Genomic DNA, 27294 nt, shown 5'->3' with positions numbered 1-27294 from the left:
AACTTTGCCCTACATAACGGAAGCTTTGCCACACTTATTGTGCTTATTGTCATAGGATGAATGGTAAGGTGTCTGAAAATAAAGACAATAGGCTTTGAAATGACGAGACAAACGCATAAAAATGCCGTCTGCTCGTTATTTTTATAAAAGATTGACAAAAATCTTTCAAGAGTCCACGCACCTTTATACTTAATGACAGAGTGTATGAGGAAATAGCGGTTTGTCATCTATATGGCCTGCGGCAAGCTATAGCTATGGCTAGCCATTAGGGCCGGAAGAGGAGACTACTCGGTCGCCTTATTGTGGGTATACACTTTTAAAGGATTGTTTCATAACAATGTCAAAGTGTTTGTGTTTACATCGGAGGTGGGGGAGGGGGTACTCAATACTAAGATGTGCATGCATGGTTTTGTGCAGTCCCAAAGTTTTTTGCCCGTTTGTCACCCAAAGACACTTCCCTCATATTCCCCATGACTTTTTGCTCCCACTACATCTTTTTTGTACAACATCTGCTCCCCCCAAACCCAATTTGCCCCCAAAAGATCCCATTCTGAGGTTCTTCCTTTTTCACATCTGCGACCGAAAGACCCGGTTGTAGGATCTTACTTCATATTGGACTCTCGGGGAAGGAAGATCCTTGTTTTTTCACACAAATGTACCCCAAAACCACTACTAGCCCCTACTATGTATTGACCTTACATAATCTGAAAACGAGCGTATAGTCAGTGGCGGCACCAGGAATTTTTCCGGGGGGGGCATTGAGGGGCAAAGTGAATTTTAGGGGAGGGGCAAAATCAACAAATTTTGCACACAATTCACCGCAACGGGGGGGCAGAAGTTCTGACGGGGGGGGGGGCATTTTCCCCTTGGTGCCGCAACTGCGTATAGTAGATCATAGATTATGTGTATATAGACATCAGTGGAAAAGACTGTTTACTGTCTACAAACAATATACAAGTAGACAATCTGTGTTGATGCTTTGTTGTCTGACTCATCAGCTATTTCTAGTGATGATGGTGATGAAACCGCATTTTGTTGATTGCTTTATTAAAGGGGCATTTCGTGATCCACAGCATCACCCCCCCCCCCCCCCACCCACTTTTCTCTAAATATGTTGAGATTTTAATACCACTGGAAGCCTCTGGCTGCATAATGTTTATGCGGTACAAAAAATTTCTTGCAGATTAAGGGCATTTCGTGATCCACAACCTCATCCCCCACTCTTCTCAAAATATGTTGATAATACCACTGGAAGCCTCTGGCTGCATAATGTTTATGTACAAAAAATTTCTTGCAGATTAATTCGTTAAGCAAAAATGTCGTGAAATTTGAATTACGTTCTGGTGCACCAGAACGAATTACAACCAGTGGCATGGAGCAGTGTAATACATGTAATCATGCTGCAACTCGAAAACTCAAAATCGGAATCAAGATTTTGGGAATATGCATGCTATATAAATAGGAGCACGAAAGGTTAGGCCTACTTCTTTAAAATGAACTTGTGTGTTAGTGACAGTAAGTGCTTGTAAGTAAATCACAAGTGCTTGTTTATATGACGTGTGTTTATTTGTTATCCTATATACAGGAATAATCACGAAAAACAATTAAAGAATTAACTCTGCGTAAAAATGTAGCTGTACGAAAAACCAATACGAATCGTTAAAAACCCAAATACTTACTCTAACACTAATCCTAAAGTTTCCCCTACAACCTAAGCCCTTATCATAACCATAAACATAACCCTAACCATAACCCGCTAATCCTAACCTATAGCCCTAACCTATATAGCCATATCCCATAGATGATAATCTACGCATATCCCTAACACACACTCACTAATCCATGCCAAATTCTAACCTAATGTCCTGAAAATAACCCTTTTCGGACTAAGGACCGTTCGGACAATCGTTCCCAAAATGTATAGCCTTTGCACGCTCTAAAAAGTGCTAATAACACTACTTAAGGATTTTGAGCAAAATTTTTAACACTTTGACCTTTACTATTCACATATATATTTATTCCGTTAAAATGTTAACACTTAACCAATTTACACCAAGTTGAATATACACAAGTTACATTTTTTACAAGTTGTTAAAACACTATATATTTCGCACTACGTGTCCAAATGTTTTAAAACACATCAACCCAGGACTTCAATATGTGTTCTTTAAACACGTGTTAAAGAATAGCGTAAGTGTTAAAATTACATAATACATTTAAAGTATATTTATAATGGTCAGTGAAAACGTGTCAGTGAAAACTTTGATGAATTAAATGCTGTTCTGTGAAATTAGCACCAATATGAGGCACTCCGGTCGGGGGCCGGCCGTGGGTCTTGATTTTGGATTGGTATAGGGATGTGCGGCTGTGATTCCAAAAACATAACCAAAATTATACCAAATTTGAAGAGAAAAAAATTGCACTTTTTCCAGATTTGTTTAGAAAATGTAGAAAAACACCCCAATTAGTTTTCCAAAAATTGCCAATTATACCAAAAAAGCCTGACAGTGCATCTGCCGCACATCACCCAACTTTCCACTGTAAGACCCCCACCCTCCCAGCATGGCAGATTATTATAGGCTTAGTTAACTTACCTGGACCTGAAATGGCCCAAAAGTCACACACAGCTGCGCCTTTTAAATATCCTTGATTCGCAATGAATAGAAAATGGCTTATGTTCCACAAATCCACCGAATTTAATAAAATGCTCACAAATAATGAAATTATTCCAAAATCAGATATTTGAAACACTCCGATGAGACCAAGGATGATTTTGCAGCTAAATCACACACTGATTTGACAAAAAAATTATGTAAGCTCTCCTTAATGTCTCCTTGCCAGAATTACACTCTTCACATTGACATCAGACTAAGAAGATAATTCTTCCACATTCCTCATACTGATAACTTTCAAGGAGTAGTAGAAAAGTAAACCTATAACACATGTAGGCCTATATTATTTCCAGGTCAGCCCACCAGAGCGTATTGGATGCTATGCTTCCCTGAAGAGCAGTTCTAGTCAACTATCATGACTATAATCGGTGACAAAGTGTTATTGAACTTCATAAATCGCCACGCATGCGGCTGTGCGGGCTGTAACTGACGTATGACGTTGATAAGTCACTATGTATCGCAAGCCATTGGTGCCATTACGTATTGCAGCAATGCAGCAACGCGTTGCTTTCGAAAGTGATATTAAAATGACCACAATGGCTTGCGATAATCGTGTCCAATTTTTTGCCAAACGAGTTTATACACAATCCATTTTGCGATTTTGACATTTTTTGGTATCCTTGTTTCACTAGATTTTCCCAGTTTTAAAACCGTGGAGATTATCTAAATACAATATGATGCTTACAAAACTTTTGGCTTCAGATTTTAACCATTAACCAACATAAAACCAAAAATTACATTTTCACCAAATAACTTTTATTTTGTAGCCAGGATTTAAGAGTAAAATCATGGGTGATTTCAATTTCCTGGCACGTAGGATAACAGAGATGTGATGCTGGAGGTAGAACTTTTTGAATGACCCTCGTAAATAACGAAGACAACCATGACAACGTTACATCGAATATTCTACGTCGAATACTCGAAGTCTGTATAGCCCGAAACTCATCTATAACAAGAAGTCATTGATCTTTAAACTTATAGTGCCTACATGATATAGTTGCCAGTGTGAAACACTATAGTCAGGAAAAAGAACTATAAAAAGAACTTAGTCTGCACCTGTACCTGCCTGTACTGGTATGGTAAGGCTGTAAAAGGCCCTCTCCGAATTATTGCGATTGTTTTGGTATGATTGATATAACGGTGGCGATGTTTAACATTTTCTCCTTTCCCCCACCTTGCTTTCCCCAGCGCAGAAACGCTGGGATGTATTAAATAGTAGGCCTATTCACTTGGCAATGACGAGATTAAGGTAGTTTAAACGGCTACGGTGTCATGATTTTCTTTGAAACGATACACTACAGGATGTGTATAGATGGGTGAGAAAAACTCCCCTGCCACCTTTTTTTTTCTTTCCAAAAGAGCGTTTTTGACTACACCCGGGTGTGGGGGGGTCTTAGAAAAATGTGTGCCACGCAGACTTTCGGATGCTGACGTTTTCTATACCTACTTTTTGCTGTTTTTATTACCCATCAATATACCAATTTTCAACAAAAAGCCACGAATCCCCCAAATTTGACCTAAGCCCACTTTTGCCAAAATGCGCATTGGTCTCCACTGAAAACACACCCATCGATATACCAAAATCGCTAAAAAAAGGTACACCAAAACCGTGGCACATCCCCGTATACCTCCAGGAAGACCCCCTCCGGATCTATCCTGTATCACTATAACACTGTACACCGTAGCCGTTAAAACTACCTTAAGGGGGTACTACACCCCTGGCCAATTTTGAGCCTATTTTTGCATTTTTCTCAAAAATTATAGCGGATTGGTGACAAGTTAGATATGTATATTATAGGGGCAAGGACTACAACTACTGCACTGAAAATTTTATTTCAGCAGACAACAGTTGTGGAGTTACAGTCAAAAATGAGGGAAACCAATATTTGATCAATAAATCAATAACTACTCGTCTTGAGTACCTGAAATTCCAGTGTAGTAACTGGATTCCTTGCCCTATAATATGTATAATTTTTGTTACCAGTGTTTTATTTGTTTTTGGGAAAACTGCAAAAGTAGTCATAAATTTATCAAGGGGTGTAGTACCCCCTTAATGAGCCAGAATGACTGTAAAGGGCATATTCAATTCATAAATGTTCATGGTACTAAATATTTTACAGACTTTTTCCCAATTTGGGCATTGTTAATGTAGCCACTCGCTCTAATTTGCATATTTGCCGAGTAATTAGCATGCAATTAGGTCATTAATTATGTAAATATGCAAATTAGAGGGCGGCTAGACAATATAATACAAGCATTAGAATACATTAGAAACACTTTGATCAAGTTTCAGGCAATTAAGTCATGTAAAATAATTAATTTTAAGCAAATTGTTGGCAAAAAGTACATAAAAAGTTTAGGCTATAATAATCATGGCATGGCTTAAATTGAAGTAGATTTTATATTTAAAACTATGAATCACAACATTTTCCTTATTAAAGGTAACCTGATTGACAGCCTCATCCCCCGTGCACTTTGCCCCAACAAAATGTAAATTTTGGTGTCAGATGAAAGGTCCTATTTTGCTCATTAACATAATTGAAATTAGGAATTCCAAATTGGTAGGCCCTATACTTCCGAAGATGATAAAATAAAATTCCTGGAATTTGGCGCCCAATGGGAGCTTTGATGTGATGTGCTGAAATCGGGGGGAGGGGGGTACTCCCACTTAGGAGGTGACGCGTATGTATGTAGGGCTATTAAGACCCCCTTTTCACCATCGCTGTCACCCAAAGACCCCATAGCTCCCCGTTACCAGCACGTGCTCTACCCAAAGACCAGGCTATAAGACCCCATTTTTCACCATGTCACCGTAAAAAAACCCATTACCAGCACATGCTCTGTCACCCAAAGACCCCATATTTTTCCTTTAGATCTGCATATCACCCAAAGACCCAGACCCTAATATTTCCATCTGCATGCCGAATTAGTCTCAACTGTGGTCCGTTTTAGACTAATTCGACGGCACTATGATATCTTCGGAAATAACTTATTTGGAACTCCTAATTTCAATATGTTACTGAGAAAAATAGAATCTTTAATTTGATATCAATTTATTACATGATCATCATGATTATTATTAATATGAAAACAGTGTCCTTACTACTATATAGTAGCACGCTCAGTAGCGTAGCCAGGGGGGGGCAGAGTGCCCCCCCCCTGACAAAAAATGAAAGAAAAAAGTGCCCCTCTGACAAAAAATGAAAGAGAAAATCAGGAGGGCAAAGGAAAAGAAAAAGGGCAAGGAGCCCCTTTTCTAGCAAAATTCAGGGCCAAAATAGTGTAAAATACTAAATTTTTGCGCTACGCGCGCACATTGTAACAATAAAGCCCTTTTAAAGCCGGATAATGGGCGAAAATAGTGTAAAATACCATTTTTTTTGCGCTGCGCGCGCACATCATCCCAATAAGGCCCTTTTCGGGAAGCTCGAAGACATACAGTCTCTATGTATTGTATGATGCAACTGCAATTTTTTTCGTCTGTGCCCCAAAAAATTTATTTTGCCCCCCCTGACCAAGAAAGCTGGCTACGCCCCTGAGCACGCTGAATAAATGTCAGTAATTCCATAACGAATTAGTCACATTTCGTACAAGGAACATTTTCATGTTCTTTTTGCATGAATGCTTGAAAGGGCAACATTTTATGTTATGCATAAGTCTTAAAGAATATGATTTTCCAAATATCAGGTCACTTTCTTAGTAATTATTTTAAACTGTTGCGATTTAGTAGTTCACGGCATCTTGCGAATTTGCATTGATCTTTCATAGCGATCGGAGCGTGTAGAATTTAAGTAAGCTTATCACAGATATACTTATGTAGGTCATGTGATTCTTGAGTTATAGGCCTATGTTGTAAAGAAGGCTGAAACAACATATCACATTTGCAAAACGGAAGGTGGGGCATAACGGACCCCCGGGGCAAAACGGACCCAACGGAAAAATAGGCCTTGGCAATACTGCCGTCTATGCAAATTATATTGAGGAACACAAGTATGGCCACACAGATTTACAACAAAAATTTGATCTGAAACAATCTACTGACATCCGAGCAAGATCGAGTCAAAAAATTACAACCTGTCTGTTGAAGATATGTAGATGTTTCATGCGCGGAAATTTTACTTCATTAATATCGGATTCCCAAATAATTGTGTATTGTAAACACTAAGGTACTAGCTTTGAGCTGTATGAACTGCATGGCCTATATGCTACAATGTATTATGCATGCAACCTATTCCTAAAAAATCAGGTATGGGGCAAAACGGAACCCCTAGTGTGGGGCATAACGGAACAGGGTTCCGTTTTGCCCCGGGCGTTTTGCCCCACAGATGGGTTCCGTTTGGCCCCAATTGGACATAATACGTATTCACTCAAGGAAATGTAGGCGTTATCTAGGGGCCTACTCGAGCATGGTAAACACTTCGCTGAAACATAGGCATATTAAACTAGGCCTGCAGATAGAATTAATGATTAAAAGTTAACTTACTCCACAGAGATGGGTATATAGGCCTACTTAATATTTCTTTCTAATCAAATATTGGTCATACATATTATAGGCCTACTAGGTCTATAAGAAGTTAACCAGAGATGGTAGGCCCACTTAATATTGTAACTGAATATATGCCTACATATAACTAGGCCTAGGGCCTACCGATGGAACTACTGATATAAGTTTACACCCAGGGTTCCGTTTTGCCCCATAGGGGGGTTCCGTTTTGCCCCGATAGTGGGGCAAAACGGATTTATTTTTTTGAAAATATTTCTTCATTTTTATAAAAAATTGTAAGATTCAAGTTATATTGGTTAATGGTATATTAAAGGTAATTACAAACTTCAACTGAACATATACTTTTTACAGTCATATTAATTATGGTGACGTCACAGAGCATCCTCGAAGTTAAGTGTTCCGTTATGCCCCACCTTCCCCTACATAAATCATTTACAACAATACACCCAGTAAGTTTTCAAAGTGCATGCATATGATTTGTAGAATGAACTTTTGCAAACCATCAAGGTGTTATTTTTCAATAATATATTGATTTAGACAATGAAAATCGATTTTTTTGGCTGCTTCGACCAACAATACATAGTCTACCCTAAACAACAACAACAACAAAACAAAACAAAAAAACCCCGGTGCTTTCTAGCAAAGGAAAGATAAAACTATTAACCAAATTTAAAAGCCCATTCAGTGATTTGCTAATCCGGACGATTGTAAAAATCATCAAAGATTTTGGTATACATTTCTTCTCATTGTCAGTATGTCATAGATGTGCTAACATAGCCTGCTACAAAATAATGCATAATTTCATATCATATTATGACATCGATTAGCCAAGCCCTACGTGTATTTGAATAATTTCATTTCAAAAATACCAAAAGATATTTTTGCCTAAATTGCCCGTTTTAGAGCTTTTTAGAAGAAATAGCTGTGTTGAGATGGCACTTTTGAAACTAGAACGGCTGTTGCACCACAAAAGTGAAGCTATGTGCACACTTCTTCTGGTGGCTCTTTAAGCCTTTTGTTTAATGTATTTTTTAATTATTATTTTCTTATTAGTAGGCTATTGATTAGGCCAAGTAAAAATAAAAATATGTTTCTCGTCCGGGTTTTTGAAAATTAGGAGGATGAGGGGCTTTTTATTTTCTATTTTTTATTGGAACGACGCTAAATACCTGTATTTGGCACCATATTTTGGGTATTCGACATACAGATTGATATCTGTGAAAAAGGAGGAGGCCCTTTTTATTCTAATGTTTTGAGAGGTATGCCCCCCTGGTGATCACAAAACTCTTCTGAAATTATGTATTATGCATTTACAAAGCCGTAAATTAAGTTTCAACTTCTGAAACATCCTTTTCAACAAGTTAGGGCTATAACTGAAAGTTTACAAAATAAAAAGAAATTTGAAAAATCTTCAAAAAAGGAGGAGGGCGCGGACGAGAAACATGGTTTTTTTTTACTCGGCCTTAATCAACATAATTAGGCCTAATATTAATTAAATTAAATGTTAGTACGGTACCATTTTCCTAACATTAGCCTATAGGATGAGTATTAATATTGATCTTCAAACTAGAACTTATAATCAGCGCTGAACTATATTGTAAGTAGGCCTGAGTAAGTAAGTAAGCAAGCAAGCAATCAAGTAATAAATCAAGCAATCAAGTAAGCAAGCAAGCAAGTAATCAAGCAAGCAAGCCCCGCATGGCAAGCAAACCCGGCAAGCCGAGCAAACAAGTATTAAAGCAAGCAAGCCCGTTGTGGGCCTTCGCCAAAAACTGGCATGACTGGCCAGCGCTCTCTTGCTCTCAGTCAAAGAGGGCGCTATAACTCAGGAAAAAAAACAGTCTGCAAAACAAAATGGAGTCTCGATAGACATGATAGAGGTCTACTTCAACTTTCACGGTATAGGAAAGACCAAAAACTTTTTTACTTGTAATTCCTGCGTGGCTTTGCGGCGCCAGACCTTTCTATAAAGTGAAACACAGCTATGCCGATAATTATAAAAGTACCAAAGGACACGATTCGCCCCTTATTTGATGAAACGCACTTGGTAAGGTAAGCTTAAAATTAAGAGAAACTAACTCGGAAGTCAGTGAAAGTCTCCCGGAAAGTGTCAGACTCTGAGATTGAACTACTAGCATAATTATATAGTTTGCATGACTAAAACTTACAACATCATGTATACTGACTTGGCCTACCATTATGCCATGCTTACACAAGTTGGAGTAATGTTTTAATTTGAGTTTATCATAAGCATGTAAGCATGTAGCCAACCATTGTATGCATATGATAAGACTATTAAGAGCAACTGAACAGTAGTGCCTTACTATAATATAAATATTTACAGTAATTTCTTGGCCAAACTGGAACATTCGCGTTGCGTCCATGTAGCGTACTAAGCGTGTACGCAATGTAAGGCGTGTGTATGCTTTCTTCTGTACCACGCTATATTCGCGTGTGTTTATCGCGGAGCCACTAGCGTTTATAGTGTTCCAGTTTGGCCAAGAAATTACTGTAAATATTATAGTTCGCAACACAAACTTAAATAACGGGCAAAACAGACACATCATTTTATTTATCGGTATGACATTTTCGTATTGGTGCTGCCCTATCTAAGTTTGCACTGAAGTGCCATCTCAGTTTTGGTGTGCCGATGTGGATCATGTGTTAATGAATTTTTATTTATTCTGGATAAATAAGGCCCTTCGCACTTGATTATTAGTTTCCTGTTTACCGCCCGCATCCAAAATTGAAAATCTCAAAATAATTAATTATTTTATTTTTATTTCTAGTTTTCTCCTTTAAAATAACTTTCAACTACTTCTACTTTCCATTTTCTGACTTTAATAATATCAACAATAATGATGAATGAACAAAGAGTACAACTCCACCTTCACTTGTTTATAAAATCAAATATTGTTGTGAAATAATTAAATGCCCGCTCTAGTCAAAACGAGTCAATAGCTGCTTGTAATAGTTCAAATTAAATAAAGAAAATAAAAGATAATTAATAATTAATAATTAAAAGTCACCTCGTCCCTTTTTCAAAATCTTAAACAGGAAACTAATAATCAAGTGCGAAGGGCCTAATGGGGTATTAATTACAATTACAAGCATATTAAGAGTTTAAGAAGTACAAGAAGCTGTGTAATTAATATTACTAGCGGGATACCCGCGCTTCGCGCGGGTCCCCGCTAGATGAGTAAATGGGAGCGATCACTAAAACAGGAGGAATTACTGAAAAGGTAGAATCATTGAAAGGTAAATTTTATTTTTCTAAACCTGTCCCTTCTTGCATTTCCATTTTCTTTTCAGTTTATTCTGCAAGGGCCTAGTTTGTTTCCATTAAAACAAAATGCTATTTAGCTTGTGATTTTCCGTTTCCATGTTATTTATCTATCTAGGCCTAACCCCATTCCCATTATTTTCTAAATCTATCCTTATATCGTTTCCCTTTATAGCTTCATTTTTATCAGCTGCTTAGCTTGTGATTTCCCGCTTCCTTCAGTTGTTATTTATTTTTCTTATTTTTCGTGATTAGTTTCTAATTTTAACTTCTTTTTTCCCTTAATTTTCCCGATTAGTTTCTTTCTTTCCCTCTTTAGTTTGCTCCCGTTTCATTTAGTTACTGTAATCATAACCTGTATAATAGGCCTACCCGTAGGCCTACCTTTTTTGTCTTCTTCTTTTTTTCTATTCATTTAGCTCCTTTCTTTCTCTTCAGTTTCTTTTGCATAGGTCTATTTTGTTCCCATGCTGCTTTGCTCGTGATTTCCGTTTCCATGTTATTCATTTATTGAGTCCCGTTCCCATGCATTATTTTATAAATCTACCATTTCTTACATTTTTCCTTTTAGTTTTGGCTTTTTTTCTACATTTTGTTCCCATTTTTCATATTTCCTGCTTAGCTTGTGATTTCCCGTTTGAATTTTATCTATTTAATTCTGTTCTCATTATTTTAGGGTTTTTTACGTTATTTATTTATTTATTTATTTATTGTTATTTATTTATTTATTTATTTATGTATTTATTTATGTATTTATTTATTTATTTATTTATTTATTTATTTATTTATTTATTTATTCATTCATTCATTCATTCATTCATTCATTCATTCATTCATTCATTCATTCATTCATTCATTCATTCATTCATTCATTCATTTCATTTTTAGCTTCCTTCTTTCCTCTCGTATCCTCACGATTTTTATCATCTTGGCGGGTAATCTCTTAACCGAATCCAGTACCATGCATATAATCCACAACCCGACCCATCCATAGGCCTACCTTTTCAGTTTTGTCTTCCTTTCTTTTCTTTCTATTTCTCTGGCACGGAAAGTTGGTCTGTGCATATTAACACGTAACAACGTAAAGTGGAGCATATTATGCACCCGTGACGTGCGCGTCACATTGCTCAGCGCGCCGACGTACTAACGCCAACCCCTGTTGCCAGTTAGTTACGGCACGCAAGCGTTACCACTGAGTTTTGACAACAAAAATCCCGGAAAAACCCGGTTTTAACCATATTTTCACTGATTTTCAGGCCAATTCTTGGTCTTGACCGTTTTCAACCAAATAAAGTGCAATGCGTTCCCCGTATCACATATTCCTCAATCTCCCGTATGAATGTGGCTGTAAAACTAAACGACGATTCATTATAGGCCTACAATAAATAATACAATTCACGCGACGTAGCCTTAATCTCTTGGCTGCCAACTTCGGTGCAGTGGCGGAAAATGGGGTGCGTAGCTCTGCGTAGGGGCGAAAAGCTCGTAAGTTCATTCTTAAAGTACGCGATGTTGTGCATCTAGATAGCCTGAATCATTTCTTGGCCACCTCGCAGTTGGCAGAAAACAGGGCAATGTTGCTCTGCGTATGGTTTTTTAATGGAAATATTATTACGCGGTTCACACTGTCCTTATTACCCACAATGCCACTGCATGCGATTTTGCATAGCAACACGACAGTTTTTATGTTATTCTCTTAGTTACCATCAATTTTTGCAAAATGAACCTCAGATGGTTTAATGGCAATATGTACCCGATCAATGTATTTAATAAATCAGAGCTGAAAGTGAAATCATCTCTGAGTCTATTCGCGCACAGATTTAGCGACTTCCTTTTATTTATATAGATGACAAACATGCAACTATTTTAGCTACAGGAGCCTTGTATTTTTTAGTGCAACGTTGCACTAGCTTTTTGTATACACTTCATCCCATACCGTTGTGCAGAGCTACATGTACTACGGTATATGGGTTCCTCGTACTAAGTGCCTTACTATAGGTATGCTAGGTGAATTCAAATTTGCCATCAAACTGCATCATTTTACATATCAAATTAAAGCCATTGAGTAAAGAAAGCCAAAACTGAAAACATTTTTGTCATAGCACTTTCCGTAACAAAGTTACCTCTTGTCAAAGATTGACTTTCATCAAAAAGATTCTGCTAGCAAAATTCCCCAAAACGGCATTTAGGGGTGTTTCTAGATCTTAGTCTCATGGCGATAGCAGCTTTTTTTAATGGAACTACTATCAAAATCCTCTAAAATTCCATGTGCGACTTTGATTATCACCATAAAAAATCATATATTTGGGTCAAGTGAAGTATAGAAAACATATTTATGTAGGTTTCCTTCACCGCCTATTCTCGAAAAAAATTCAAATTTCTATGTAAATATGCAAATGTGTTTGGGCCCCGGTCTCGGCGAATTTCGCTGACTAGCAAATGTGTTAACTAAGGTTTGCCTTGGATACCGTACCTACTTACTATAATACGCTGTCGCTGTCTTTCCTATTTGGCGAGGATGACAATTTTGAACCCCTCCAAGGCTCCCGCTGGATGCGAATTCTTGCGTCCAGACGCATTTTTGTATTGCTGGACGCAATGTTCAACAAATTTCATCAACCCGTTGCTTCCAGTCGGATGCAAGTTGATTCAGCCCCAAAATGAGTGATTATAAGCTTACCAACTTCATCATCATAAATATTGCGAAAATTATGTTGACTGATCACTCCTAATTCTCCTAATAAAGCTTAATTAATATTCATAACCAATGGACCAATCAGTAAACGAGTTATTGACCTTTCACATTTAACCACTCCCATTTTGCAACACTTCCGGGTCACCAGTCAACCATTCGAGTCAATGAATGAAAATTCTTACGGTAGCACGCGAGACGTCATAAGCTTTTGCAAAAACACGAGAGCAAAAATACAACTTTCTAAACTATCGTACATTGGCAGCCAGTATGCATTCACATAATTTGTTATTGACAATAATATTTACATAAATCTTTAAAATCTCATCAGGAATCTGAAAGGAAATAGTCAAATATTTGCATCAAACTGCGATGCAATACCGGCAATCGGGGGCTTTGTAAAATTGTATTCCCTGTTGCCCAACACATGAACATACATGTACGGACGCACAAAAATTTTGTGGTACGCACATTTCCCGACCAGGTTTTACAGTTGTGCGTCCGATCGGACGTAGAGTTTTTGAAGGCTAGCAGGAGCCTTGACCTCCTCGTCTGTTTACAAACAGAGCTAGACAAAAGACTGTTCCGCTTGTCCAAACACTCAAGTATAAGAATAGAGACTGACCGATCTGATCGGTAGCTTCCGAATCGGGCCGATTATTAGCTTATCGGTAGTGATCTGCATCGGCCGATTTTTCCTTCATCCGCCGATGTAATGCACCGATCACCCAATATCATGAAAGTAATTGTTGAAGCTTAACAAGTATTCATTTATTGGTATACATGTATTTCTTCGAAATTAACTAGTTAAATCAAGCGAAATTTAGCAAAAGAACAAGCTTTGTAGGCGATAAACCTATAATCATATTTCAAGTCAGTGTGAGTTTGCACGGCCCGTAGCTCTCTCAATCTGACATGCACGTGTTTAACCGGAAGCACAGCACTGTGACCCGGAAGTAAGAACTACGTAGTTCTTACTTCCGGGTCACAGTGCTGTGCTTCCGGGTTAAACACATGCATGGCAGATGGGAGAGAGCTACGGGCCGTGTGCAAAACTCACACTGACTTGAACGTAAACACAATATTAAAATGGGGCGATCGATCGAATGATTCGACGGATTCGGACATCAGGGGGAAAAGGTAAATTGAACTGATAATAATCATGGTCAAATTAAGTACCGGTATTTTAAATGAATACGGAGTGTGTTTTTGTGCTCAGAGCATACATAATTATATGGTAATACTTTGCGTATCGTATATGTACAAGTACCCTTTCAACATACGGGTGAAATTTACTCACGGTGATGGCAGCCATTGTTTACAATTGGGGAATTGGTAATCGGTGATCGAATCGGCAGATCAAAGAGGGAATTGATCGGTCAATCGGCCGATTCAGATAAGGACCTGATCGGTCAGACACTATATAAGAAGGATGGTCCACAATAGCGTGATTCACATCATGAATAGGGATTAAAAAGCTGTCAAGTAGAACTATATGATATCCAGTCTCGCCAAATTCGCGCATACAGTCGACATTCTTCGAGGACGGCCTGTCACTTTTAGCTTGTACATAACTTACGAAACCTCAAACTCACTAACTTCAACTAGGCCTACTCACAAAATTTAAAAAAAATTAAGAAATGTCAGATACGCTTCATAAATCACAGCTGTGAAGCTGACTTTATACCACTCGTTCGCATTTGCAGAAAAGCGAAGCCGCATGGCACCGGGGCATGACGTCATGGATGTGTGCAAAATTTCCAACGGGTGCCATATATAACCTGTTTTGTGATTGGTTGCAGAAAACATTCATTGCGATCGTCAGCCAATCTATGAACGCGACTGCCTTTTCATAATGGGACCCCGCCAGCAACGTACGTCTAACCTGATTGGTTTACAAAACTACTTGGAAGCCAGTCAGCGTGCTCGCGTTTTCGAGAGGTGATTTCACGTGGTGATGCAGTGATCGAGTATATAAATTCAGCTTGACAACTGGTCTCGAAGGCATGGGTCTGATGAAGCCGAAGTGAACTCTATTGCACTGGGCGGCCTGGTGAAATCACAAAACATGTCATAAAATAAACGCCTCTCTGTGAAACAATTCAAAAAATTCAATTTCTTATCAGGGGAATAAACTCCCAATAATTACAATTTTAAAGCCTTAATACAATTTCCTTAAGATGGTACTACATGTACACCCCTGATAAGTTTGTGACTATTTTAGAATTTTTCTCAAAAAATGATAACACACTGGTACCGGGGTAACAAAAGTTATGTATACAGCCTAGGGCAAGGAATCCAGTTAGGCCCTACTCCCGGGGTCACTCCCCCATTGTAGCCTGTACACCATCCGCGATAATCAACTTTTGAAAAGCACCCTAAACAAGGATTTAACCCTTGGCTAAACGACATCCTAAACAGGGATTTCATTCCTAACATCAAATTTCATCCCCTAAGTCTCATTTCCGCGTATTTAGAAATTGCAATTTTGCTACCCTTTTTCCAATTTTTCATGTTTTTGACACCCTAAACGCGATACGCGCGTATCGTGCCTACCCACGAAAAACGACCCTTTTTACGCGTTTTCATTATCGCGTATTGGTGTATATTAAACATATACATACATGCTACAAATACAGCTTTAAACTTTATTGGACCTGCTTATGATTATTCATATAATCCAATTTGAAAATTTGAAAAAAAGTGTTTCAACTAACCCCACCCCTGGGGTAAGTTGAAACATAGGGTGGGGTTAGTTGAAACACGGCTTGTAAAAATTTCAAAATAATTATTATTGTGTTGTTAGGGTTATACTTCCCTTGAAGGCACCCTTTAACATACAATCAGTGTGAAAAAATGAATAAATAAATATGTGGGAGTGCGGGTCAATATGTTGGACACAAGGTGACGAGTGTCGCCATGGACCAAAATATGAGAAGCCTAAAATATTATAAAATGTACTTTCTGTGTGCACTTTTTGCTTGTATTATTGCTTTTTAACCATATTAAAGCAATATTGAAGATATGGTAAACCTGTTACAAATTTTTAAAAAGTCAAATTTTTAACCATATTTTTCTATGCGATTTTCATGTGTCAACTAACCCCACCTCAAAAGTTTCAACTAACCCCGATGCCTATTTTTATATTTCAAAGTTCATTACACAAAATAGAAATACAATAAAACTTTTATTTAACATTATTCTGGGACTTACTACTAGTGCTTATGATACTAAAAAAATAATCCCCTGAATCTTCAAACAACATGGAGATAACGCATCTTTTCTGAGGGGTATAAAAATTAGTCAGTAAGTCAAAAAACAGATATTCCTTTCCCAAGCCAACACTGGTGGGGCATCTGTGCTGTTGCTAATTTGGTGGATGACCCTTACTAATACATATTACTAGGTGCCAGTATTTTACCAAATTAATTTTTTGTGTCAGAAAAAAAAATACAATGTTTCAACTTACCCCGTGTTCCAACTAACCCCAATCTCCCCTACCGCTAGAATGTGTACAATGTACCTCATTTCGTAACATATGAACCACTTGTCTTGAATTTATTTTTTGAGAAAATGCAAAATCAGGGGGGTGTGCTGTTTGTTATTTGTTATTCTACCATACTGTACTCAAAATGCTGAAATAGTATTATCGCCTTATCGGGAAAGGTTTTTGTCCATTTTGAGCTGAAATTACACAGTAAGGTGAAAAAAAACTACCAGTACTGGTTATTTTGGCCGTTTAACATGCAGATCTATAGGAGTACGGTACATAACGGAGCCTCACAACAAAACATGATCGAAAACATGGCCGGCCAGGAATTTCATACGGCTTGACGACCAATTATTACTCTTTTTATGGAAAATATTGCTTGGATTTTCGTAAAACATGCGCGGAAGTTGTATCTTAATTGCGAATACCAGCTGCGTGAATTGCAGGATTCAAGATGATCACATTTGAAAACATGAGTTGTTTGATTGCTGTCTACTGCCACTTTTGATACAAAACGGCATTTTAAAACGTGTTAATTTTCATGTTTTCAATTTTTCGTTAAAGCTAACAGATTCATTATAGAAAATAAAGGTAAAATTTTGGTCTTTTCGTGTACAGCTCCTTTTCCTCTGGGAGCCGTTTTTTCATTTTTTTTAAATTTCCGTAAAAAATCAAAAATATACACCAGTATTGCCTAAATTAGGCTGAAACTGTCAAATTTCAACCATTTTTATTGAATATTTCTAAAAGATGGTCAAAATTCAAAAAAAAAAAAAAAACGGATCCTAGATTTTCATACCTAGTTTTTGAAAATCAATAAGAAAAAATTTTTTACTGAAAAAATAATTAGTTACGGTTTACGTAAATTTTTGGGTGAAAATCATGGTTTTTGATGATTTTCTCCAAAATTGAGCATTAATCTGACGTCACCACTGGATTCGTAAGGTATTTCTATTCAAAATATGTATACTTTTATAAACTTTAGATCAACAATTTAGAAGTTAAAAGGCTAAAATGTTTTCCATATAATTCCATGGTTCAGACCAACCCTTAAGCAATGCCAAAGGTGTTTTCTATGCAGAGAAAATTGGCTGGAACTGCAAAAGCCCTACTAATAGATTTTGTGAGGGTGTCCCCTTAAAACATGTTTAACAGGGAGGTGAGAAATGGGTAAGTGCAATGGATGGAACAACCCGGACTGAGAGCATGGCAACAAGTTGACATACATACACGTATAGTGCATGGCCGGGCCGACGGGAGTAAGACTATTGACAACACGGTTGACCCACAATTTTTGGTACAAAAAGGCAGTTTTAATTTTTCGTCAAACCATGTCATTTTATAGCAAATTATTCATAACCTCATGAATATACATTGTACGCGATGTGTGTAATCCAATCATATTTTATTATAAATTGTAAAAACAAGAACGCAAATTGAGGTCATTATTTAGATCTCTCAATTGACCGCAAATACGTAATTGTTCCAGGGTAAATATTAGTAACCTTAGCGAGCGCCATATTTGTGCGTCAAACAAACTGCTCGTGCACTGGCCACCATATTTGGAATGCGCGCTACCTTATTTGCACAGATTGTGATTCGCACTTCTGTTATTGGTCGTCCTATTTTAGCCTGTTTGATTTTTGGAAAGGCAAAAAAATTGTTTATTTTTACAAATTTTTGATAAAAATTTTGTTTATTATTTTGTATTCATGTTGATTCTCGTTGTTTTTGCAGGTTTAACATGTCTGTGGGCCTTGGAATTGGAATTTACGGTATGTTTCATATAAAAATCGATTGCTTTTACCTGGTTTCTGATACCTTATTAGCAGCCCAACTACTCGCGCTTACTATCGCTTCACAGTGTGAGTGCGCTTGTGATAGAATGCGTCACGGTCAATGATTACCTGTGTATGTAAATAGATTGACAACGATATCGCCTTTTTCAAAGATGCCAATCTCACAGATGCTAGTGATCAGCATGATGTGAAAATTCTATAGAATTACGATCCTGGTCTTTATCCCTGTTCTTTGATAATCTATGTCCAATTGCAGAGGAACACCATAATGTCTAGTGCAGGGCAATACATTAAAAATAGTGTAAACCCGAATGTTGGTATGTAATTAATCCTATTACATCACTACGGTAACTTCTACAACAAGTATTAATTTTTCATTGTTTTGTTTTTCTTTGAAAATCATCCTATAGAATGGTGCTTATAAAAAAGCGTCAAGTATTCAACGCAGCCCAGCAAGGTACATGTTGAGAGATGGCTTCTTCCAATAATATGCTGTCCCAATTCATATCTGTCACAAAGACAGATCCTGGATTGGCACAGGACTTACTGGAAGGTAAGTGTGCTAGATATATTAAAGCAATAATGTGTGATTTGCATAAAGAATAGATTCCTATTTAAATGTTTGTTTTCACTGATCTCATTATCTTCTTTTAATTTCGAGTCAAACAAATGAGGTATAACGAAGAAAATTGCGATTTCATTCCAGCGCCTACAATGTGTGTACTACGCTCGCCGATCATAACATGTAATACTGCATGGAGCATCGCGCTCGACGTGTGTATACATAAGTACAGTGTAGGGGGCCTACACATAAGCTGACATCCACGGGAGATGTTAGCAAGCAGTTGATCGATGAACTCTGAATAAAACCGGGTCGACCCGGTTTTAATATAAAAAGTTTTACTGTTATTAAAGCACTTCAGGCTTAGTCTTTTACGTGGAATTTTAGTACACCACTGGGCATTATAATTATGCACAAAGTAGAAATCCGAGTAAAATTGAGGGCGTCGCTGTGAAGCAAATCACACATTATGGCTTTAAGGTTAGTTAAGGAAATGGATAGCAATGTTTGCACAGTATTTTTTGTGGAACCTGAGAGCACATCAGACATGTTTAATCTGAATACGAGGAATGTTCTTCTGATATCAAATATGATTTTGATTTTTTGAAATTTGTGATATACATACAAATTTTATGGCAAATTATTAAAAACTAGCTTGGGCTCAAGGAAATGTGAGGTGGCACAGAGAAACAGATGCCAAATGGGAAGAAATTCTATGCAGAATCAGGTTGTTTTAAGGATTGCTCAAATTTAACTTAAAAAACTTAAAAAATCAAAACAACAACGTGTGATTAGTAATAAAAGAAAGTCACAAACAAACAGTCTTCACTGGAAAGAGATCACAAATTCACCTTTAAGTTTCATTCACACAAAAGCATTTGAGCTCTGCATTATCAAAAAATATGTATTTTTTACTTGAGCTCTCAAAAGAACTATGTGTCATACATGTCAGGGGCAGCTTACATTAACATTTTTCTGTGTTGCAGTAATCAGTGATCCCAACAGCGTGATTTAGGTGTGGTATTGGGCTGTTTACAAAAGATGACTTGCTGTAGGTCAAAAAATCTTGCTCTGACTTGTACTGATTTCAGCTTGCCCACAAATGTCAGGTCGTAGGAGTATTTGACATAGTTTCCCATTGTTTAGTCATATTTAGATTGTCTGAATGGAGACCTTATGGCAAGATGAGTCATCTTTATGTGTCAGTGTATTTGTATATATCTAACAAACATTGGCTGTATCAAATATTTTTTTTTTTGGTTCTTGTCAGTGTCTGAAATAAGAAAAATTTGGAGGTTGTCCTGAGGACAACTAAAGTACAAATTCTGCTTGTCCTCAAAGCATTTTGGTTGTCCCCAAAATGTGTTATATTTTTGGAAGTAAAATATAGTGGTTGTCCAGGGGATAAGTAGATAGCTCAATTTGTTTGTCCCCAGTGATTTTTGGACAAGAGGATAAGTACTTATTTCGAACACTGGTTCTTGTCCCTACCAGCAACGATATTGTTGTCTGGAGTTGGTCCATATTTGTTTTGTTTTCCAATTTTCTATGATAAATTTTGATTTTAAAGGTCCAGCAATTCAGTATGATGAAAAAAGTTAATTATAAGCAACATGCATCACTTAATAGATGTTTTTGTAGTATCACTCTCTGAGCCGTCAAGAATGCATCGAAAATGGTAAAAACATGTACCATTTTTGCACTGCAAAAATGGTAAAAACATGTATGTCCATGTATGGTAACTTTATTTTCGAAGAAATTACATGTACATTGTAGGTCAAGAAAAATTAAAGGTTTGTATCTCATAAGACTCTCAAACATTTTGCAAAAAAACTAGTGTGAGCTATGCTTTTTTAAAGTTTTAGGTAAATAAACTGGTTTTTTTTTGCTGCTTTAATATAATTTTCTTTTAATTTTCTTCTGGCAACTCAAACTTGTGTACACACACAAGTTCCAGGCATGAATGAACTTGCATTCGCGTATGTGCTACTTTAAAAGTGTGGATTCATTTTAATACCGTTTAACAATAACAACAGTTGGCTCCTGTTTAAGGTATCTAGGAAGAGTTGTTGAATTGATTTGAATGACCTGTCTCATTATTAGTTTGTTTTTAGCAATTCCAGTTAAATTCCATTCTCCCTATATGACATAACCTTAATTTTTCACACAGAGAGTGTAGATTTCAAACAGATTCACCCATTCAGGAACCGGTCAAACCCATTTAAAATTCACACTCCCTGTGTGGAAGATTAAGGTCATGGCTTCCATAGGGGTGTATGGATTTCAACTGGACAACCCTAATTATTTCCAGTACTGAATTTCACACACTTCGTTTAATATTTATTGACCTCCACCTACAACTTCATCTGCATGTATGAAGTGGTGAGTAACAAAATGTACAGAATTAAGTTTTAAAACCCGCTGTAAAAGCTGGATCTGTTGTCCAAAGTCCAAACCAACTTACAAGAATAAATTAATGTACAGGTACTTAATATGAATACATGAACAAATTCTAACACACCTAGTGCTGATGGTTTCACATGAACATTCAAATTAAATTTGTACTTTTTGAGACTACTGCTTTTTAATTTTAAGGGATCTAGAATGAGCGTTTATGGTGTTTCAACAGTATTTTTTGTGGGACATGAGAGCACCTCAGACATATCGAATTGCATTCTGAATACGAAGCATGTCTTTCTGATATCTAATAATAATTTTGAAATTCACAATATAATACAAATTTTATGACAAATTATTAAAATTTGATATTTTTCAAATTTTTGATATATAACAGTCCTCGAAATAAATTTTATAAATCTAATGATATATTCTTAAAGTGTATGTAGCTGGGAGGAAAAAACGATCAATTGAAAATTTTGACCTTTTATATTGAAGATATGGATTTTTTCCCAAAAAGACCTATTTTTTGGTGTTTTGGGAAAAATAATCCATATCTTCAATACGAAAGGTCAAATTTTTCAATTGATCGTCGGCTTTTCATCCCACCTACATACACTTTAAGTATAAATAATCAGATTTGTAAAGTTTACTTCAAGTACTGTTAAATATCAAAAATATCAATTTTAATGATTTGCCATAAAATGTGTATTACATTGCTAATTTCAAAAAATCAAAATTATTTGATATCAGAAGGACATTCTTCAGATTCAGAATGCAATTGATATGTCTGATGTGCTCTAATGTCCCACAATAAATACTGTCCAAACTTTCATACCCCTTAATGTGGCAACAATCTGGCAACTCAGGGCCATGACATTTCTGACAAAGTTGGCCAAAAGATAAGTCTACTCAGTGATAGAGTCATTTAGCCATTTACAAGCCATGCATGTTCATCCCAAGCTATACCCCATGATGTACCATTACATTGCCCAAGCAAGACACAATTTTTATAGTGACGAAAAAGACAGATCTGGATTGATTTAATGTGTAAGCCTTAAAATGCCAAAGGGTTGTTGTTATGGCAACAAACATTTTCTACTTTTTACAAAATTGTTATAAATAATCACACATTTCTACCATTTCTACCAACAAATAAATGGTTTTTTTTTGGGGGGGGTATATTTAAAAAAAAAATATAGGGAAAAATTAAAGTGGTCAATTTATCTGAGACAAAATTTCATGACAAAACCAAGGCACATGACAGCTTTGAGACATACTAAATCTGTTAGGGGTGGTGCAATAATTAATTAATTATAGGTAAAGGTTTTTTGGCACATCGAAAAGGGGGGGCAAAGGTTTTTGGCATGGCCAAAGGGGGGGAGCAAGCGATTTTTGGCAGTTCATTTGAGAATTCACCACCCCGAGGGTACACATAATTATTGCAAAGCCCCTTAGGCCTTCATGATTGCTATAGACGAATCCAATTTCACGCTTTCCTACACCTCAATGCCAGCCATAGCTGGGTTCCTGCTGGGTCTATCCCACCTGAAATGTGAAATCATGCAGCTTTTGTGGGGATTTTAAACTGCATTCCATCACCCGTGTTACACAGAGACAGAAGAATGATGAAAGTTTACAACACAATACAATATAACATAAATTTTTAAGCGGTTTTAATCCACCCAGTAGGGCAGTCACAACACCAGTTTTGTTTGGAGGGGACCCAGTAATGGCCAAATGAATTCTGACCATCACTTGGCTTGTTGGATTCGTCTGTAGATAGGATCAAATAATCTACTTTAGAAGGTATTATAGCATAGGCAATGGTAAAAAGGTAACAAATACCTTTGGGTGTATCGCATGTGCTGGAAAAAGAAATATGGATAGAACACACATGTATTTTCCTATTTTATTTGTTTCCACTATTTTTGGTATGTTTCTGTGACTGGAATTACCATTTTGAAAACAAATTTTGTAAACTGTTTTTTCCATTTTTTTCCCATTTTCGAAACAGGTCAGCATTGGAATTGGGATTTAGCTATGCAAGATTTCAAACAACTCCAGGACATAGGGGCCACGCCGATGACATCACCCATGCCAGCAAAGACACCAGTAGCACATTCAATGAGTACCCCTACAATGGCTGATGGAGACAAGAATCTACTGGGCATGCCTGCGGTGAATAGCAATGGATCAAGATCACCTGGAGGTAATTATTAGTGGCTTGGAGCCAAATTCTCATATACTATTGTTTTAGGGGTGAACCATTTGATTTCTAGGGCGGGGATGGGAGGTCAACACTTTGCCCACTGGTGAGCGAAAAAAACCCACCTCAGTGACAAGTAAAAAAATGCACTGTCATTTGAGGTCAACTTGTAAAATGATAAAAAAAAAAAGGTCTCACATGAACAGTTCAATTCCAGTTACTGCGCTTTGTAGTGGTGTTCACTACCCGTATAGATCTTCTGACGATCTATTTTGGACTGCCATCCCTATTTTAATTATTTTCACCCTATTAATGTGTCCATCAGAATCGTTAAATGATTAAACAGCTTGAAAAAAGAACAAAAGCAAAAATATATTGTTTTACCAGCTGGTGTAATTTTGGGAACTTATGAATATGTTTATCTGTCAGAATTGGAATAGCTGCTACATAAATGTATTTAATTATGTACATGTATAATGTACATATGCATACATTGCATTAGTACATCACCAATTTAATTACATGTATTATAGCTACACTGTACCAGATAGCATCATGCATTTCATGAGAGATGTTCAGCTCTGTGCCATTTCACTTTAAAAGTTTTACCTAAAGCCATGATTTCTCCGTAATACGGAAAAACGGACAAATTCACAGAATTCAGGGTTTGCTCACTGAAATTTGAAAATGCCACAAAATAGTGAAAAACTGTGTAACTTGTTTTAACTTTTCGGTGCTTTATTGTAGAAAACGGAAAATCACGGAAATCATCCAATTTGTAACACGGATTTTAAGTTTTGTAACACAGAGAAATCATGGCTTTAGTTTTACCCATCATTTTCAGTTAACTGACCACAAAAACTTGTATGACTTCAGTCTTTTGTGCATTTGTATAAATGATTAATGCAACTTTAAAGGTGATTCATTTGTGGACCACTAGCCAATGGATTCAGGGATGGATCAGTTCTGGATAGATTTGTTACTGAATCAGGGCCATGGTGAGACCTATTGTTTTTATTTGGAGGAGGGAAGCTTTTGAAAACAAAAATAAAATTTTATTTTTATTTTTATTTTTATTTTATTTTTATTTTTATTTTTATTTTTATTTTTATTTTTATTTTTTTTTTTTTTTTTTTTTTTTTTTTTATTTTTATTTTTATTTTTATTTTTATTTTTATTTTTTTATTTTATTTTATTTTATTTTATTTTATTTTATTTTATTTTATTTTATTTTATTTTATTTTATTTTATTTTATTTTATTTTATTTTATTTTATTTTATTTTATTTTATTTTATTTATTTTTTTTTATTTTTTTAATATTTTTTATTTATTTTTTATTTTTTATTTTTTTTATTTTATTCATTTGACAACAAACATCAAAAGCAGAAAAAAAAACATAAAGGAGGCCTCCTGAGCTGCCAGGGAGCACTGAAAAGCACAGGAAAGCACTGTCGCCAAAAGGCGCAGTGCCCCCTGCAAACCTCAAAATAAGTTTACACATAAGTTATATACAATTTAACACAAGAGACAAGAAAAAATGGCTACCAGTGATGGAAAAAATTTTGTAAGAGAAGTTGATGCTATGAGATGTTGCTTTTGGTACCATATCCTAATGTTATCATCTCCTGTATCAATAGACTTTTCAGTGATGTTTGTTGCTAGTTTTTGTTCAAGAGATATTTAGAGATACTTGCAACAAAAATCTATTGTCTAAGTCAATCATGGGGGAGGGTGTTGGGGGGAGACACTGACACAAAAAGGTAGTATGGGTATTTGCAGCTGTCAAGGGCCCCATTTCAGGCTCCTGGCAGTTCCATAGACCCCCAGTTAGGGGATCACTCCAGCCCACTTTGAGTAAGACGCTCAAATTTATAGCTCTTCGGGAAAATGTGCAATTTCATAGCTCCACAAACCTGTATTTTTGCCCACTTTTAGTTCAAATATATGTCATAATTTTAGTTCAGAAGCACCTATTTCACCAGAAATTTTCTGAAAATTAGGTCTTGGTTTCCAAAACTTGGAGTTCCATGCCATACACCTTTACCAAAATTAAAGTTGTGTGCCTCTACCCTCTGGCTCACTGAAAATTCTAGCTTATATACATGTACATGTACACCCAAGGGGAGAAGGAGAGAGGTGGGGATTTCTGTTTCCAAATGAGCATTGCTGCAGTATTACCTTGCAATTTCTTAAGTAGTTTTAAAGTGTGCCTTCAAAGTTATAGGCACGTACATCAGCTGAAAGTTTGGATGGTTAGGGACCGTTCACAAACACTAGGCCCTCCCCCCCTTTACAGACCTCGAAAATTTCAGGCCCCCCCCCTTTTTGACATGAAAATTATGGGTCAACCCCATAGAAAAGCATATAAACTCAATTTTTCCAGGAAAATTTGTGGCCATTTTTTTCAGGGCCCTCCCTTAGGAGGGTCAAACATTTTCAGGGCCCCCCTTTTTGCATCAGGCCCCCCTTACAAGTGTTTGTGAACGGTCCCTTAGTATTTTTAGAGTTATACTGTAAAAGTGGTAATTTTTGTGTGTGTAATTTTTCACGCTTTGCCAACTTTGAACTATGTTGCTTGTTTTTAATTTCCCTATTTTGAGTCTTCTTACATAGACCTGTCCTATACATTAAAAGAACATTTCGCTTATTTATTTTTGCGGTAGCTATGTTGAGCGTGAAAAGTGCGAAAATTAATCTACCGCAAAAATTTCCACTTTTACAATTGTGCATTTCAGACAAACAGCAGCTATCTATGTTTCTATAACCTTGCTGCATTCAAATGACAAAAGGAGTGTCATATGAGCACACTGCATGGATTTTAGTTTCTATCATGACATTAAGAATCTAAATGTGTACAATGTATGTATGTTATCATGTGTCAAAAATGGATTCTCGTTGAGAGAAGGGGTGACAAATAATGCTGTGAAATTGTTGTAAATTGGAGATCATATAACAAGAGAGATGAGATGTCACATGTTTTTTGCTTTGATCATCAGGTGTATGTCCTAGGTAATCATATTGTTGTAATTCAATTTATATTTTGTGAGTTAAGTAATGTGTAGTGTGTCCTTAATGATTGTTATGTGACAGATTACATTAATTAATGCACTGCAAATTAACACCGCAATTTGCACATAATGAATCAGAGGGATATGTATCGGTTTGTTTATAAATAGGCCTTGTTTTTGAAGGCCTAGTATAATTAATTGGCTGATTATTTGTACCAGTAGATATTGTGTCCATTGCTGGCATACTAGTTTACTTTGTCTAACTTGAGTGGATCGTAATATGTTGGAATCATGAATGGTCAGTGATACTGATGTTTGACTAGTTATTATAGTGCTACAGTCTATCCACATAGAAGAACAAACCAAATTTGTGGCATCGGAGGTCGATGCTTTGCGTCACACGCGAACGCGATGCGACACGTAAAGAGCGTAGTGCGCTCGGCAAGTACAAATCGCGCAGTAGTTGGCGCGCCAAAGAAGCATTGCACTGAAATAACTATTCTCATACCTCCCGTTTCCGAGGTCTCTTTACTTTGTACTTCTATGTGGACAGACTGTATAGTATATATTTGCTAAATAGTTAAGTTGCTCACAGTTGGTTGTCCCTCATCACATACCTTCTGATTGTTCTGTTATGTCTAAATCTAAAGCTGGGAGATCAAGTTGTCACAGCAGAT

At 36.6% G+C, this 27294-nt stretch overlaps 2 protein-coding genes across 2 annotated transcripts in view; one reads left to right on the top strand and one right to left on the bottom strand.

The window, feature by feature from the left end:
• LOC140159203 (uncharacterized) overlaps window positions 1-2729 on the bottom strand; it is a 50380-nt gene extending 47651 nt beyond the window's left edge. Inside the window, exon 1 of the mRNA XM_072182595.1 lies at window positions 2595-2729. The gene's annotated coding sequence lies outside the window, so the exon portion shown is untranslated. The remainder of the gene's footprint in view (window positions 1-2594) is intronic.
• A 6326-nt stretch (window positions 2730-9055) lies between these two features.
• Window positions 9056-27294, top strand: part of LOC140159202 (uncharacterized) — a 30968-nt gene continuing 12729 nt past the window's right edge. The window contains 4 exon segments of the mRNA XM_072182594.1: window positions 9056-9228; window positions 18379-18416; window positions 18851-18993; window positions 23417-23611. Of these exon segments, the coding sequence (XP_072038695.1) occupies window positions 18912-18993; window positions 23417-23611 (277 nt within the window). The 5' untranslated portion in view covers window positions 9056-9228; window positions 18379-18416; window positions 18851-18911.

This window comes from Amphiura filiformis, chromosome 8, assembly GCF_039555335.1.
Source record: "Amphiura filiformis chromosome 8, Afil_fr2py, whole genome shotgun sequence".
Classification (NCBI taxonomy): Eukaryota; Metazoa; Echinodermata; class Ophiuroidea; order Amphilepidida; family Amphiuridae; genus Amphiura; species Amphiura filiformis.
The sequence above is the reverse complement of the archived record's forward strand: the minus strand, read 5'-3'. Positions and strand labels throughout refer to the sequence as shown.